This window comes from Hyperoodon ampullatus (genome assembly GCF_949752795.1).
Source record: "Hyperoodon ampullatus genome assembly, chromosome: 9".
Classification (NCBI taxonomy): domain Eukaryota; kingdom Metazoa; phylum Chordata; class Mammalia; order Artiodactyla; family Ziphiidae; genus Hyperoodon; species Hyperoodon ampullatus.
In genome coordinates, this window is record NC_136922.1 from 10,854,369 (window position 1) to 10,872,266 (window position 17,898).

At 40.0% G+C, this 17,898-nt stretch overlaps 1 protein-coding gene across 4 annotated transcripts in view; it reads left to right on the forward strand.

Annotated features, from left to right (window-relative positions):
* GSAP (gamma-secretase activating protein) overlaps positions 1–17,898 on the forward strand; it is a gene marked incomplete at both ends in the record, with an annotated part of 90,314 nt that overhangs the window by 40,379 nt on the left and 32,037 nt on the right. For 3 of the 4 annotated variants that reach the window (XM_079711101.1, XM_079711103.1, XM_079711104.1), the window contains 7 exons: positions 1,989–2,066; positions 3,488–3,565; positions 7,791–7,883; positions 8,009–8,226; positions 9,788–9,857; positions 10,385–10,467; positions 13,555–13,608. In XM_079711101.1, the coding sequence (XP_079567227.1) occupies positions 1,989–2,066; positions 3,488–3,565; positions 7,791–7,883; positions 8,009–8,226; positions 9,788–9,857; positions 10,385–10,467; positions 13,555–13,608 (674 nt within the window). The remainder of the gene's footprint in view (positions 1–1,988; positions 2,067–3,487; positions 3,566–7,790; positions 7,884–8,008; positions 8,227–9,787; positions 9,858–10,384; positions 10,468–13,554; positions 13,609–17,898) is intronic. The other variant, XM_079711102.1, reaches the window with a different exon arrangement.

A 17,898-nucleotide genomic window follows, 5' to 3' on the forward strand; every position in this document is an offset into this window, starting at 1 on the left:
AATTAGGTTATTTTATTCTACATCTCACTTTAACTTTCTTCAAAACAAGAAAAATGATAACCTCAATTCTCTAAAGGATGGCGTGCCGAGGATTTTGCTAGAATGGAGGTTATGATCTTCCTTATATTTTTGACATTTCACGTTCATTCCTCAGGGTAGATTCCTAAAAGAAGAATTACTGGGTCAACAGGTGTGAATATATTTAATCCTTGGCAAAACTGTTTTTCAGAGAGATTGTACTAATTCACTCTTTCATTACTATTATTTGAGAATGTTCTTCCTACTGCTCGATTGACAGAATTGATTATCATTTTTAAAACTTGGCTAATTTGAAAGGAAAAATGTGGTGCCTTGTTTTAATTCTTATTTCTTTATTACTAGAGAGGATGAAGTTTTAACTCCGTTTGCTAAAAGTGCTTGTGATCATAGAACGTAAAAGAACAGGATAAACCAGTAGGGTTTTTGCTGGTAGTATGTTTACTGTATAAAAGTAGTCAAAGTGGTACAAAGGACTTTTGTATCTCTTATAATTACTATTTTTGTATCTGCTTTAGTATAGCATTATTTTATTCTTAGCGAGTCTGCTGTAATTTTAAAGAAAAGGTATTATCCTTGTGTGGTCATTAAGCATAGCAGTAATTTTAAATCTAACAGAATTGTTACCTTTTTTTTTTTTTTTTTTGCGGTACACGGGTCTCTCATTGTTGTGGCCTCTCCCGTTGCGGAGCACAGGCTCTGAACACACAGGCTCAGCGGCCATGACTCACGGGCCCAGCCGCTCCGCGGCATGTGGGATCCTCTCGGACCGGGGCACGAACCCGTGTCCCCTGCATCGGCAGGCGGACTCTCAACCGCTGCGCCACCAGGGAAGCCCCAGAATTGTTACTTTTTTATCTGATAAAGTTATTCTTTTTTGTTGTTTTATGTTGAAAATATTGCAATGAAATGAATTTCTAACAATATGTGGCAGTCTTAAGAGTCATTAAAAGAGTCACAAAGGATAAATATTATAACGAAATGCTTAAACATGTCCTTAAATAGCCTTCTTAGAGAAAATGGGCCTTTTGTTCCTACCATGATTTTTGATAAAGGAACTCTAGTGGAGTATGGTAGAGGAAATATTGCAATTCACTGAGTAGAATAATGACTGAGTTCACACAGCTAGTTAATATTCGCCCTGGGACTAGAACCCAGGTTTCCAGGCTCCTTGTCAAGTTCCTTTCCACCCTGGAAATCTCCTATTTCAGGTGATCACATAAATGCTAGCATTAGAATAGAGGTATCAGTTTAAGCATAATGCCTTCATTTGTAGGTCATTGATGGACTTACCTAGTCTGTCCAGGTGGCAACAGCTGCTAGAGGTGATGGACAGTTTTACACATTGAAGCAGGTGGAAAGGCTGAGGTTGTTCTGGAGTGGTGGGCTGAGTGGGTGTGGTCAGGGCTCATCTGGAAAGGCCACTCTATGCCAGGAGCTCTCCTCAGTGACCCAAATATGGATGGGGACAGGCACACACACCACACTTGCTCTTGTTGCCCCAGTTTGCTTTCCATTCTAGATAAAGAAGAACACTGGAAACTTTCTGTAAATAGGAGACACATTTTTGATAAACTGAGGTCCATAGCTATTAGCAATGGCTGGAAAGCAAGCTAAAAAAGGGCACAGGGGAGTATATGTATGTAAAGAGAATCTCGTGAGGCTTTGTAAACTTCTCTAGGTTCCCGTGATTTCATATACAGAAGTCTCTCTTCATTTTCCTAGCCTTCAGTAACCTACCACAATAAATTGCTTATAGTGTGTGCTGAGTAATTGTTGAATTGAAATTTCTTAGCAACTTGTTAATAGTCCATTTCTAGAATTTGGGAATAATCTATGAGGTAAATTGAGGCAGAACATCTAAAGGAATAACAGTAAGGTTAAGTGGCTTAGGAAACTTTCTACTTGTCTACGATTCTTTTAAGCTTTACTAAATACCTTCTTCCTTCTAGGAAGTTTGTGTGTATGTTACTGCCCGAACTTTGACTCTTGGGAACAAATCACGTATTCAGTGCTTTACTTTCATAAAGGTACTTTTCATTTATTTTTTTACTTTTACATAGTCATTTTTTCCAAATAGCAGCAAAGGAGATAGACTTTAAAGTCTTATTACCTTGTAACAAATTCAATCAGTACATTGTATATCTGTATACCTATATAATACATATTTCCTGAAGAAATTCATTAATGATGAATATTAAGTTAGCTAATTATTTTTATATTACATTTAAAATAGTATTTTGTAATACATTTTTTTCTTGACCTGTGTCTTTTTTTTAAGCCTGTAGACCAGTGCTAAGGGGTGTATTTGCCCAAAGTGTGTGTGTTTGCTTTTTTATTATGACCAACTGAAAGGTACCAATAGATTTAACTTACAAAGGTACATAGGGTTTTCTTTAAAAGCTTCCATGGTCTCCTTCCTTAACAGGTCTTAGTCCTAAGATACATTTATTTCATTTCATACATCTGTGGCCCAAGAAATTGATATGTCAACAGTCAGCCTTGGGGACGGGAGTAAAGTGCCCAAACTTTTCTAGCTCTGTAGTTGGTCACAGAGTGCCCTTTAACAGTTTTAGCCTGAACCATGCTAAAGAGTATTTATTTCGCTTGTTTAGTTCCTTAAAATTAGTATTTATATAGTACATACTGTGTGTAGAGTTAAAATTGCTTAAAATTAGAATTTTCAAAACGAAAAAAAATTTATGCCAGGTCACACCAGAGTTTATTCTGCAGGAGTGCCTAATAGTACCTTCAGAAGTTAGAGATTAAAGTAAAAGAGTTGAATAACTTAATAACAAAGAAAGTAAAAGTAAATTCAGAAGACCTATATCTATGCTTTAATAGTACAAATCTGATATTTGTGGAACGTTTTCATACATTTTTCTAATGACTAATGATTAAAGCCAGAAAATAAAACTTTTCTGAAAGTTTTATTAAGAGTTAATAACCATGATGAAGAGTTAGAAGAGTGGAGAGTGAAGCCCAACACTACACTGAGTTTAGTAGATAGTCTAACACCCTTTCTGAGTCACAGTGAGATTCCTAAGTGATTCAGAGAAGCCTCTGAGGGCCTTAATGACTGCAAGAGTGTGGCAGTGAACCTTGAGGCACGAGGGCCAATGAGCCACCTGGTCTCCTCCACCTCTTGGATCCTTAAGTAGATTTCTTCAGGTCCTTCTATCCCAGCACAACCACCACCTTTTAAGGTCTAAGATGATACATAAGCCCAGAACAACTACTGGCTTGTGACTGCACTCAGGTGATCCGCCTTCAATGCTGATTTTTGGAGAATGATAGGGAACCATGAGCTCTAGGGCTCCAAAGACACTTGCTCTGTCCGTTTCGCAGTTACTAAATGTGAAGAGTATGACATGGAGTCACTGCGTTGGGTGGAATTCCAGCTCTTTGTTTCTTAACATCCTTTCTCTGGCTTCACGTTCTCTCTCCACAGGGCACGGCAAGACCTTCACTGCTACTCTTGGGCGTGTTGACTCCCGTGTGACAAAGGGCATTACTTTTCTCAGCCTTGGTGAGTGAGAGGCATAGGCGTCTCTCTGCTCCGTCTCTTCCTTCCAGTACCTGTTATGCCTCATTTTCCTCATGCCTCTTTGGGACTCAGGTTGTGATGACTATGACTGACCTTTTGAAGCCAGATAAGGGAAGGTTTTCTCTGGAAACCACACCCCCCCAAAAAAAATCAGCCTTTTGGCCGAGGGGCAAGACAGTGCATCTCCTTTCTTAGGGAACCTAGGCTGTGGGCGTTCTTATGTTTTTAGTAACAATCCTAAAAAGCCATTTGTTAGTATAAAAATGATGACAATGAGCGAGAGATTTCCTAAAAGCCTATGAGAAATAATACGTGATGTTGTCCCTTGATTCTAGAGAGACAAAGGCCCTTGAGAAATTGTCTGTTCCCTGTTGGTAATTGCTAAAAGCTTCTGAGTCCCATAAATTATTTATGGATCAGCTTGATTGAGTTGTTTTTCATTGAGTAAGTATGGTAAAGGGAACTTGAGTATTTGGCTTAAACATAGTGAGTCTGTAATGAAGAAAATAAGGAAGGGGTTTATTGTACCTCCCTGCTGAAAGCTGCTGTTCTGTGCCAGTTGGGATGAGGGGCACAAACTGGTTAGCACAAAACTAAACAGAACTGTTGTTTGCCTGCATATGGGGTATGGCACTATATATATATATATATATACTTTTTTTTTTTTTTTTTTGGCGGTACGCGGGCCTCTCACTGCTGTGGCCTCTCCCGTTGCGGAGCACAGGCTCCGGACGCGCGGGCTCAGCGGCCATGGCTCACGGGCCCAGCCGCTCCGCAGCACATGGGATCTTCCCGGACCGGGGCATGAACCCACGCCCCCCCGCATTGGCAGGCGGACTCCCAACCACTGCGCCACCAGGGAAGCCCTGGCACAATATTTTAAAAAGAAAAGCTTCAGGTTTAGAGCAGATGGATTCTTTAATATTTTCTTCTTTCCCTATTTCCCAGCCCAACTACTATCATGACAAAGGCTTAGGAAGGTGTTACGTCAAGGGACCGGGCAAAGTGAGAACCAAAGTGATAAAGACGATAAAGATTTTTTTTTTGGTCTTTTTTAATCGAAGTATAATTGATGTACAATAGTATATTAATTTTCGGTGTACAAATAGTGATTCAATATTTTTATAGATTATACTCCATTTAAAGTTATTACAAGACAATGGCTATATTTCCCTGTGCTGTCCATTTGTATACATCGTAGTTTGTACCTCTTAATCTCCTACCCCTATCGTGCCCCGCCATTCCCCCCTTCACTGGTAACCACTCGTTTGTCCTCTATATCCGTAAGTCTGCTTTTGTTTTGTTATATATATTTGTTTGTTTTATTTTTTAGATTCCACATGTAAGTGATAACATAGCGTATTTATCTTTCTCTGTCTGACTTATTTTACTGAGCATAATACTCTCTAGGTCCATCCACCCTGTTGCAAAAAAAAAAGATTTTTATTTTGAATGATACTGTTGATGAGGAGACATATCTTATGCTAAGTGGGCCAGCATGTGCCAGTTTTTAATATGAGCTCTGAACCTGTGGGAAGTTGCTTTAGAGAGGCCTGCTTCTACTGCTTCCTGTGGTAAGAAGGATAAATACAAGGTTTCCTGGGTCTGAGACTTGATTCTTATCAGAAATCCTTTATCAGCATATCATCTCGAGAGTGATGTGGGAAACTCTCCACTAAAACAACTTAGCCTTTTGTGAGGTCAAAGGTATCATTCCTCTTCTTACCCCTGGGAATGACTCTTGAAAAGGGCAGGCATGATTTAATCTCTGGTCTTCAGAGCATGGAGAGGGCAAAAATACTAGAGCTTTGTAAACATAGGCTATCTCACATTAAGCCATCTTTCCTTCTTTAAACAGATTTTAATATATAGGCACAAAATTGTACCCAAGATTAGAACTATTCTAGAGGTAATTTTTATGACAACAGTATTGCTTTTTTTTTTTTTTTTTTTTTTTGCGGTACACGGGCCTCTCACTGTTGTGGCCTCTCCCGTTGCGGAGCACAGGCTCCAGACGCACAGGTTCAGCGGCCATGGCTCACGGGCCCAGCCGCTCCGTGGCATGTGGGATCTTCCCGGACCGGGGCACGAACCCACATCCCCTGCATCGGCAGGCGGACTCTCAACCACTGCGCCACCAGGGAAGCCCCAACAATATTGCTTTTTGAGTGATGTCTTTTTTGCAATTTATTGCATGGAATTTCCCTGAATTGTCACCCTCTTAAAAGGGGCTTATATTGATTGAAATATTAAAGAATAGAGTTTTGGAGGAAGTTTTCCATGAACCCCAAACACCTGTATATAAGAAAGATAAGTTTAAACATTAAAAAACTATCATTTTAAAAATTAATACTATATTCTAAGTGTTTTACTTGTTATCTTGATCCTTAGAACAATTCTTCTTGGTGATGTTATCTCCATTTTACAGATAATGAAACTGAGTCTCAGAAAGTCTGTGATGTGTGCCCAAGCTTCTCCTAGTGTCTCTTATCAGGGGCACTATATTAGTTTATTGCTGCAATAAGAAATCACCACACATTTAGCCCCTAGATAAATAACACATTGTCTTATGGTTCTGGAAGTGAGAATTCTGCAATGAGTGAGTCCTGAGGTGTCAAGGTGGGGCCAGAAATGGTTCCTTCTGGAGATTCCAAGGAAGAATTCATTCTTTGCCTCCTCCAGCACATAGAGGCTAGCATTTTTTGGCTTGTGACCACATCACTCCAGTCTCTCGCATCATCATGGGGTCTTCTCTTCTGTAGTCATTCTCCCTCTTCCTCCCTCTTATAAAACCATTTGTGATTACATTGGGTCCACCTGGATAATCCAGGATACCCCCCCCACCTCAAGATCCTTAATCACATCTACAAGGTCCCTTTTATTACTTAAGGTGACATATTCGTAGGCTCTGGGGATTACCATGTGGACATCTTTGGGAGCCATCATTCAGCCTACCACAGGTACTACTGACATTTTTGGTGAGAAAGTAACTTTTGGGTGGGAGGGTCCTGCACACTGAGGGATTTAACCTCCTTGGAGCCCACTCGCTCATCAAATGGCAGTAGGAATCTCCTTTCTACCTGAATAATTGTGACAACTCAGAACGCCCTATGTATTTCCAAATGCCCTCTCTCCCAGGGACATAGTACCACCCTAATTAGCTGGTTAAACTGTAGGGCTAGGAGTTAATCTAGGTCATTTGATGCCTTTCCACTGTGCCCTACTATATCGTTATTTGTGTTTTTCTACTTATGCATTACCATGATGGTAACATTATTGCAACCACTTGTGCTAACTACTTTAACATCACTGAATCCACAGTGACTGAAAGGACACTTATAAGTCAACTGGTTAGAGTTTTACATCCTCTTTCCTTTCCCTTCCACAGAATGCCTTCTGTGTACATGATTAGCATGTCTTTCTTTGCTTCTTAGGGAAAAAAGAGTCTAGCTGGCTCACTTATAATCTAAATGTTTCATCTGTATGAAATTCACGACTGTTGTATGAGTTTCTTTGTTTTTCTAAGATCCTAGAAAAATTATTGGCAAGGGCTACTTCTACCTTGCCCCCTTCTCCAGAAACCTATTTTTTATACCTTGCCTCAATCTGTATACAAATGTTCTTTGTACAGAAATATCTAGTGCAGGGACTGTGAAGATGTGCATTCTAGGCAGCTTGCTATGCATGGAAACAAATTAGTACTTCACAAAGTGTCAGAATGCCTGCAGAGACTGTTTTGATGAGTATCAATTTAAAGCTTCTTTAGAGAAGATGACAACGATGATGAGCAGTGGGCAGACATAGGAAACTAAATTGTAGAGCTTCCCCCACATGGCAGAAATTATGCAGGAAATTCCCATGATAAGCTATTTCCAGCCTGTCAGATTAAGGAATAATTCATGTTGCTGGATATTTTTTATTCTAACTTGCTCTCAGAGCTCATTTAGATTCCTATAAAGCCACAGTTCTCTTAGAAACAAAACTACGGATATAAATTAAGATAACCATGGCTAAATGTCTGAAGAAAATGAGATATTGCTAGGAAGATGGACCGTACTGACATCAGACAGCTTCTTATTACATTGGTCAAAACCTTTGTGTTTTAAGAGGTTCAAAGAAAAATAGGAACACCGTAAAGTTGTTGGCTTTATCTGTACCTATACAGCTCTTGCCACGTGGAACTGACTTAAATCTTTCTCTTCCACAGACTATTATGTAGCTGTTTACTTGCCTGGTCATTTCTTTCATCTACTTAACATTCAACATCCAGACCTGATCTGCCACAGTCTGTTTCTGACAGGTATGGCTGTAGTTTTTCCCCTCATGAACAGGGTACATTTGGGTTCGTTTTAACGTTAATATTTATGTTTGGGGGAGAGGGTCTTCTTTTATTTGCTGATCTACTTTTTTTTTTTTTTTGGCCAGGAAACAGTGAAGTGATTGATATGCTACCTCATAGTCCTTTACGGTCACTGTCAGGATCCCTGGTCCTGGACTGGTGTTCTGGAAAGCTCTATAGGGCGCTCCTCAACCAGTCATATTTATTGGAGTTCCTGTGGAACACCCGGCTGGACTGCGAGAAGCTGGCCTTGTTGCACTGTGTGCTCTCATGTGGCCGAGACCCACGGCGACTGGAAGCCAAGGTGGGAATATAGCTTAAGTTTAAAAAGTGGCAGATGGACAACACAAGATGTGTACATTTAGTAGCTGAAATGAACAGAAGTTATTTTTATTTGGTAACAATTGAGGTTTATGGTCTCCGTCCTGACTTGACCATATTCTTCGCTTGTGCTCCTTTTTTATGGACACAGACCTCAGACTGGGAGGGCGTGTCTGTTCTCTTCACTATTCTCTTTTCCATATTGTGAGTAAATGTTAGCTCTATCAGTAACATTCCAAGGAAGTGCTCGGTGAATAGTTTCTCAAATATCTACTTTTTCTCCTGGTTTGTATTTGGTGTATATCATGAAAAGGACTAAAATCTGGTGGTAAATAAAATCTATTTATGACATTTTAAATAGAGATAGCTCACATTTATATTTCACATTATAGTTTATGAAGCACTTTCATACATCTTATCATTTAATATTACAGCTGTTCTGTGAAGTTGAAGAAACCCCCCATTAGACTTGATTGGGACCAATGGGTGGCTGGTTGATTGAAAAAAGATGGCCTAAATATTTTCTTTTAACCTAAAATATATAAATGTACATTTATTCCTGCATCTTTTGATGTAGATTAAGGCCCTTTCTTTGAGTATCAGCTAATTGGAGTTCAAAATCGTTTTTCTTACAGAAAACCACTAAGTAATGTCTTGGCTTTCTTTATCTGTACCTGTATGGCTCTTCCAGTTACTTTCTTTTTCTTTTCGTTTTATTCCCTAAGGAGGTCAATAGTTTAAAAATCCTTTCAAAGAAGTTTGTGTATATCAGGCAATTTTTTCTTTTATAGTTGTCTCACACCTAGTTTTAGAGACATGCCTTGGAGTCTTTCCCAAGCTTTCAACTTTTATTGACCCACCAGCATTCTTTTTGTATCCATATTCCACTTGTCTATGGTAATATTTTATTAACTTAACTAATTGTGAAAATAAGCACAACTAGCTTGAGTAGGTTTGGAAATAAGAGCAATTATTGACAGGATCAGAAATGCAAGAGTGCTCCATGGCTAGGCAAGCCTCAGCATCAGTTCTAAGGTCAGGAACAAGGGGTTTTGTTCCTGCAGCAGGTGAGGATGGCTATAGAGGTTGATTGAGAGAACTGTTGATATAACAGGGATTATACCTTCCTTGATAGCATAGCCATGCTCACAGTGATTAAATGGTGTAATAGAGCTGAAATTCAAACATAGGTCTGCTGCCTCCAAGCTCAGTGGTCGAGTTTGGTTTTCTCCTGTATCCATAGCTCTTCACACTGTGACTTTGCTGTAATAGGTCCTACTCTAGCAAAAACGAACATTGGCTTCAAGAAGGCTTATTTGGATCCCAGTCAAAGGCATTTATTAAAATGATGTATGTAAGGACCTCATTTATATTTAACCCACACAGCCTTACGTTATGTATCTCAGAGGTTGTGTAGAAGTGTGTTCTTAATTCTAAAAGAGATATAACATTTTAAACTATTCATATATATTTTGTACTTCTTTGGTGGTGGGGGCAGGGTGCAGATTTAAATACCAATAGATTTGTCTTCTTACTTTTTAAAGATTATTCAGTGGATTTCTGAGAACATCTCTGCCTGCCATTCCTTTGACCTCATTCAGGAATTTATAATTGGTACGTGTTGCTGATGGTGCATATTAAGTTGAACCCTTGACCCTTTTGCTTAAGGGAAAGCAGTAAATTGATAATGCCTCAATCTGTCACAATGCTGTTTAGGAGCGTTTTTTTTTCATTTTTTTAAAACTCTGTTGTAGTCAGCACCTAATTAAATTTCATTCTATTGTGGTTTTGTAAGAAGCTGTGGCTGTTCAGAGACTGATGACATATAAGATATGATCTTGATTCTATAACCTTATTAGTGATTTTTTTAAAGCATTGTGTTGGCTGGTTCTGTGTGAAGTGGTTATAACGTCATTTGGATAGCTGTAAGTGCCAAATAATTTTTTAAAAACTATTCTCAGTGTAAAAAGTAGAACCTGAACATTTTAATCAGCGGATAGAACCATAATGATTAGCCTTTTGCAGATGAAGGATAAGGCAATGAAAACTTTTGTGGGTTTGCTTGTTTGGGTGCATTACAATGTCTACTGCCTTATTCTTCATAATAAAATGTCTTTTTTTCCCCACCAAAACTTACTCAGCTTCTTCATATTGGAGCATCTATCCAGAGACAAGTAACATGGATAAACTCTTGCCATACTCCTCACTGCTCACTTGGGATACAGTAAGTTAACACTTTATATTCTTTATGTAATTAAAATTGATTCACTGCTGTGGGTCAGTTGTAGGACATTCCTGTCACAGTAACCAAGGTTGTGATTTCATTTCTGTTTTGATGCATAAGGATCTGAATTGGAGTTTTCTGGCGGAAAAATAATAGTGAGTCCTTGCTGTTGGCCAGTTTTATTTACATAAAACAGTAGAACTGAAGGAGAAGCCACAGCATACGTGTTACTCTTCCTACTACCAAGCAGAATGAAGCCTCTATCATCTTCAAATGGTTTTAGTTTTTAATTTTTTTCAAGCAGCTAGAGTAGATGAAAATATTTCTTAGGGTTTTATAAATGAGCAACGGCTGGACCACTGCTGTTATTCTGAGCTGTTCTATTTACTTAGTAGATTAGCACCTTCATGAGCTTTTTTCCCAGCCTTAGAAAGAAAATCTGTGATAACTTTCGAACGTCAAGATCAGTAAAAGTCAGTAATCTTAAGCAAATCCATGCCATTCAACCTTTTCTTCCTGTTGGTCCAGACTCCCTTCCTTTTAGTTGGGAAGAAATGTTTCAGGAGAAAACATTGTTCCTTTTCTCTTGAATGTGGTTCAGTAAACTGAGCTTGGTTGGATCAGAAGTGAAAACCATGTACAGGTTCCCCCTGAAAAAGGTTCTGCCTTTCCTCCTTTCATATCTAGATGTTACAACTACTGTGTGCTTAGTCTTGAGGCAGAGGTTTGCATCAAAAAAGCATTTAGAAAAATAAATTTAATTCAGGTAGCACAGACACAGGAAAATAAGTACTAGGATAAATGGTAACACTTCCCATTTTGTTTTTAGACTACCTAAATATAGTCCTTTAAAAAGGCATATCAGCTCTTCCCTGGTGGCGCAGTGGTTGAGGGTCCGCCTGCCGATGCAGGGGACACGGGTTCGTGCCCCGGTCTGGGAAGATCCCACATGCTGCGGAGCGGCTGGGCCCGTGAGCCATGGCCGCTGGGCCTGCGCGTCTGGAGCCTGTGCTCTGCAACGGGAGAGGCCACAACAGTGAGAGACCCACGTACCGCAAAAAAAAAAAAAAAAAAAAAGGCATATCAGATGTGTTTGATTCATTTTTTTCCTTTTGTTTTTGTTTTCTGTGGCTGCGCCATTCGGCACACAGGATCCTAGTTCCCCGACCAGGGATCTAACCCGTGCCCCCTGCAGTGGAAGCGCAGAGTCCTAACCACTAGACTGCCAGGGAAGTCCCATGTTGGAAGAATTTCTAAATTTTTGGTATACGCAATGGTAGTGTTTTCCCAAAGGCCCTTTCTTCTTGGCTCTCACTGTTAGAGTTCGTAAACTTTCATGCCTCTCTGTAAAATTATAAGGAAAGATCTGAGCTTGTTTCTTCTCCAGGCCCTCATTGTTTGAAGAACCCTTGTGAATCTACATGCAGACTCTGTGGTAATGTGGCAGGAAGTTCGCAGGTTAATCCCTACCCCTCCCCCAGAAGCAGGAAATGCACATTTCATCTTCCTCCCCTCACCACCCAATGCTGGCTGTGGCTGTCCTGTGTTCAGTGTCTGGGAGGCTGGGTCTGGACCTCTGGTTTCCAGGGTTGTGTTTAAACATGGTGCACGTGTTAGTTGGATGTTGTGTGAGTGTCATCCTGACAGGTAGTTCTTCATGTTTGCATTTCTCCTCCTTTGTGGGGCAGAGGAAATGTGTGGACATACAGAGTGACATCAGGAAGCCCTACAAGAAGTACAATATGAAAAACCCCAAGTTTTAACCACTGCGTACAGAGCTTATTTTTGGGTTTATCATGTTGCTTTAGACTTCTTGCGGTTGGAGTAGGTTACCTTAAAGGTCTCTTCTAATCCTGAAATTCTATGAGCCTCTGATTTTCTTTAGCAGTGATGTAAATCATTTTCTTTTCTCTAATCTGCATATGCTCTTAATGCTATACCCTTAATAAATAAATTTCATACTTCTGTATGGAGACAGATTATTTCTGTAAATAACTGAATTGGGTTTTTTAAGATACTAGAAAATACTGTGTCTTACACATAGTTAATCCTGAATTATGCTTTGCAGACAGTGAGCCTTGTTATACTTATTTAAGATGCTATTTATAACCTAGAGCTGTAGTGAAATTTCTCTTGCTGAGTAGTGATAAGTGAAGCATACATAGATTTTTATTACAGGCTTTCTCCTGTCCAGTGGAGGACTCAGTTGCTTGAATGTGCTTGAAGTTTATTTTTCCATCCCTGTGATGGCCCTTTTTCTCAGAAATATTGTATGTCAATAAAATCCAGGACATTTAAGTCCTAAACAAATACCAGGTTTTATTTCTATTTTCTCATATATCATCTACTTATTTTTTAGGAAATGAAAGAGGAATTGACTAGTTGACAGTTTAATATACATAATTAACATGGAAACACACTTTTTAAAATAAATAAGTGGCAATTTTGTCAGTTTATCTTTTAATTTAAATTTCTGTTTTAATGCTCATTAGTTAGCAGAATGTTATAATTTGGACTTCCTGATACGAATTGCATCTTGCACATTTGCCATGGTGATCTTGCTAGGTAAACACTTTATGGGGATCTCTTATTTCCGAAATCACGGTAGAGGATGAGGTGCAGAACAGTTTTCCACTGAGGTCAAAAAAGAATCCCATTAGTGAGGCAGGGACCAACTATAATACATTTAAGTGAAAGAGAAGAAGAGGGAGGAAAGAGTGAAGAAAAAGGAAAGTGTCCACCTTATTATTATACTTGGTGCAAATGTAATTTGCCTCCTTTGTTCTTAAATGGAAATGTGTAAATAATACATTATTTACTCTGTATTTCTTCATAATAGTTTATCCCTTCCTTTAGTGACACTGTCAACTATTATAATCATTAACTTTACAGAATATTTCCCTTCCCGAGGCAAGAGATAGGCTGTGTTCACTGGTATTTATAAACCCCAAGTTTTATTTAAAGTAGAGGTTAGCAAACTGGGAGCTGCCCTCAGCCTCTGTCTGCACGGAAGACACTTCCTGAAGGCTCAGGCTGGGGGTAGTTGATACGTTTAGCAGTTGTGTATATGTTTTTCCCCCACCACAGGAAATTCCTGGAATAACCCTTGTGACAGAAGAGATTCCATTGCCTCTTATGAAGGTAAGTGCTTACAGTGAGAGACAAAAAGCCCAGACCTGCGTGGCTTCCTTGCTGGCCTCACGGTCGCCTGCCCCCAGTGTCACGGTGGTTCCAAAAGGGATTGTAGACTGTCAGGGGAGGATGCTGCAAGGGGTAAGGCTGGTTGTCTAGGCAGTCCTTCCTAAATGGTAGTCACCAATGATGATATCAGGGCAATTCCTAGGAATGCTCTTCGAAGAGGGAGGTTTTCTGAAGACAGAGAACTACAGGGCTCGACGTGAAGTGTATAGACGTCATACTTCCCACTGTGCCTCAAACCAATCCATGCTGGAGGAGTTCTTGTAAATACACACACACACACACACAATCTTAAAACCATTAAGTAACCTGGACTGGGATTAACTAATTTCCTTCTCGTTCTGAGAACAGTGTTTCTGTTTCTCAAGAGTGACCTGCTTGGGCTGTCCCTGTGGTCTCAGCACACACCTTCTTCCTGCCCACTAAGCAGCAGCGTTAGTGTCTCTCTACAGTCTGGTGGTTTCAGAGGAGTTTCTGGTGCAATAGGGAGGGGGGGCGGTGAGCAGAGAGGAATGTGTATGTAGTTAAAACCGAGGAGTATTTTAACATAGTTTCCTTGAAGCTCCTTTGTTGTTTTTGGCATTGCCTCCTGTTAATTATAGCTTGGTGTGTGCTGGGAAATCTCAACTTTTGGCAGCAGGCAGCCTAGTATGCTGCTGCCTTTTACTATTTACATTTGATTCTTTTGGATCCACAAAGGGCAGGCCAGGCTCAGGCAGCTGAGGGAAAGCCTTGGGCGTTTGAGGTCACGGTGATGCCCTGGGGGTGAAAGAGGGCTGACTGGGGTAGGTTTAGTGGTTCTGGGTTTTGGTCCTAAGAATGGTCCTTTAAGGGGAGATGGACAAGAGATGTATCTAGGCAGCAGAGTGAGACAACTGTGCAGGTCTATAAAAGCAGGAAGACGAGGGGAAAGAAAGGTTTGATTAATAGCTTAAAAGATTCTTATTAAGAGCCTCCGTCCTTTCATCTTATCGTTTCTGCTTTTACTACTAGTCCAGCAAATCCATACTGTGTTTAATGGACACACAATAAACCAGTGAAGGAAATTTTAAAAAGAAAGCAATGTCACCCACAATTCTACAGTTCCTAACATATTGTCTATTTGCCCCATTTCCTCTTGGTCTTTGTCATAGGTTTGCATGTTTTACCTAGTAGTAATGGCCATCTAGTGATATTTAATAAAGATTATGAATTATAATATATCATACCCATTTTCATGTTGGTACATAAACTTCATAATTTTCATAATTATGATTTCTAATGACTCCATAGGTTTCCACTGTGTTGCTGTGTCTTGGTTTACTTAATCATTCTTCTGTTTTGAGACATTTAGTTTGCCTCTCTAGCCCCCATTAAAAAAATTTTTTTTGCGTTTAAAAGTAATGTGGCAGTGAATACTTTTATGTAGTTTTTGTGTGTGTATGTGATTTATTCCCTTAAGGTTAAATGCCCAGTAGTATTATTGGGTGAAAGGCTATGACAATTTTTATAGCTTTTGATTCTTATTGCCAAATTGATATTCAAAAAATGTTGTGATAATTTACAGTTACAAGGGATTTATGAGTTTATCGGTTTTACGATAACCTTACATTATTGTGTATTTTCATTTAAAAAATTAAGTAACTATAAAAGAGTGATGGGAAGGTTCTCAAACTTTTTACCAATTGCCTTATTCTAAGAATACAATTTGCCTTTGCTTGGGAACAAAATAACTTATTTTTGCACTCTCTGATTTTTTTCTTTTTTTTTCTATTTGTGTGTGTGTGTGTAAAATTATGTTTATATGTCCTTCATTTTTCTTCCTTCTTGGTATTCACTTTGCCTTCGCCCCACTTTTTTCTCTTCTCCCCTAATTATCTTTAGCATGTGGCTCTGCAGAGAGTTGTTTCCCATTAACTGTTCCCAAACATGCTTGGAAGCTCTTCCGAGACTCCACATACATTCACGTGTTAGTAAGAAGTGTTATATAGGACAAGTTTGCGCTGTAGATCTCTTCACTGTCCTCTCCGCGCAGACACAGTCCATCAGGGAAGGCAGAGGAATGCTGCCGGGATTTGCCTTGGGCTCAGGAGAAGATGTCACCGGGTTTGGTGGCCGGCTCCACCCCCATCCCCCACTGCCATCACTAATCGCACCTTCCAGTTCACAGGACACCGGGTCCTGATAGCTCTCATTTGTTTCCCCATCTCTGCTTGCATAATTCCTCTCAGAATAAGCAGCTGCCTTTGACCTAGTTTTACCGCAATTCCCAGCCTAATTATATTGCAATGGATCTGGTTGCAGTGGCACATCCCACCTACGTTTCCTCCCTCCCCAGCCCATTATGTGACTGTTCTTGCAGCTTCCCCATAGGAGTTGGCTTTGAGCACCCTTGACCTGAAACACAAGTTACCTTTCGAAGGCATGCTTGCTGCCGGACTTTCCACGAGGCCCAAGGGACCCCAGACTACTCTGACCACACTTGCTTCCATCCTGCTTGGAAGATGACTGCCCGATAAGGCGTCTGAAGAGGGAAGAGCGAAGAGCGAAATGAAACTAGATGAGCACTTCCCTTCTGCTCTCTCTCTGCAAATAAGTTTAGTGTGAAGTGAAGCACTTTACAAATGTTTAACATATGAACATTGAATTTAATTGGTTTATACCAGTTTATCACCTGAAAGACAAAAGCCTTCCTTTATAGAATGGTTTCCAAAAGAATTTTAAAAAAATGAAACGAAGTGTATGTTAAAACAAGGTCCTCACCTTAAAAAGGAATGGCCTTCCTAAGAATGAATTTATCTCTTCCACGGGAAGTCATGTAAGGATTAAAAAAAAAAAGTAGAAACAATAGCTTACTTGAATATCAAGAATGGAGAAATGGAGTATTTTTATTAAAGTATTGTTAATCCAGACATCTTTAGTTTCATTTTATAAAGTAAGGAAGCCTTTAATTTAATCATTTGTGTAGCGACTATTAACTATCTGACCTAGAGACTGGGAAGGAGAAAGGCTTCAAGCCCCATCCCAGTTATGGCCACTCCAAGTGAGGGCATTGCTGCAGTGTCCATCAGGGGTCTAGGTGCCCCTGAGCAATTGGGGAAAGAGTGGTTGACACCTGTGCTGTTCTCCATTCAGAGACTGGTTCACTTAATTATGCTTCTTCTCTGAAACACTTAAAAAGTGTTTAAAAAATACTGTTTTGAGCAGAGCATGACTATAATTAAGCGTCTAATGAAACACAAAAGACACTCTTTTCCTTGACCCTCCCAGTACAGACAGCCACCATCACTTAAAGACAACGTTTCTTAGAGATCCAAAGTACCAACAATCGCAGTGTAGAAGCTTACAGTTTTTAAAAATGAGAATGGTTGCTTTGACAACAATGTAGCATTACCAGAAATGTCAATTGGTTATGTGGGAAATACTGACTTTCCAAAGTTTAGTTTGTACATATGTGATCTTGTGATATAACTAGAAATATATATTTGGCCTTCTTCCATGGTTCCCGGCACAGAGCTCCTAAAAGCCTTGTAATTTCCTAAGTGATAAAAGCTACAAGTGCATCTTTTGTTATGATGTTTACTGTTTGTTCCAGTTCCTGAAGTAGCTCCAGAGTACAAAGTGAAAAGAATGTCTTTTATTATTCCTAACAAGCCCCTTCCAGCCACACCTGAGTTTGTTAATGAGGTGACCTTTGGAAAGCACCTAAGGATGGAGCTGGTTGCCAGGAAAACTAACCATGTGATTAGCAGGCTGGCACTTTGAGCCTTCTCCCACCACTACCTTCCAAGGCTAGAGTGGCTGCAGATGGAGTTCAGTCACCAGCGTCCAGTGATTTAATCCATCATGCCTATGTAATGGAGCCTCCATAAAGAACCCTAACTGAAGACCTCCTGGGTTGGATGACGCTATGGAGGTGCAGGGCTGGGGGTTCTGCGCCTGCAGAGGGCACCGAACCTCAGAGCCCATTCCCACACGGCCTGCCCCACACACCTCTCTTCAATCTCGCTCTTACTGAGTTCTATACTTTTATAATCAACTGGTATATAGTAAGTAAACTGTATTCCTGAGTTCCATGAGCCACTGTAACAAATTCTAGAACCCATGGAGGGGGTGCTGGGAACCTCGGACTGATAGGCAGCCAGTCAGAATCACAGGTAACAACATGGACCTGCGATTAGCATCTGAAATGGGGGGCAGTCTTGTGGGACTGAGCCCTCAACCTGTGGGATCTGACACTATCTCCAGGTAATC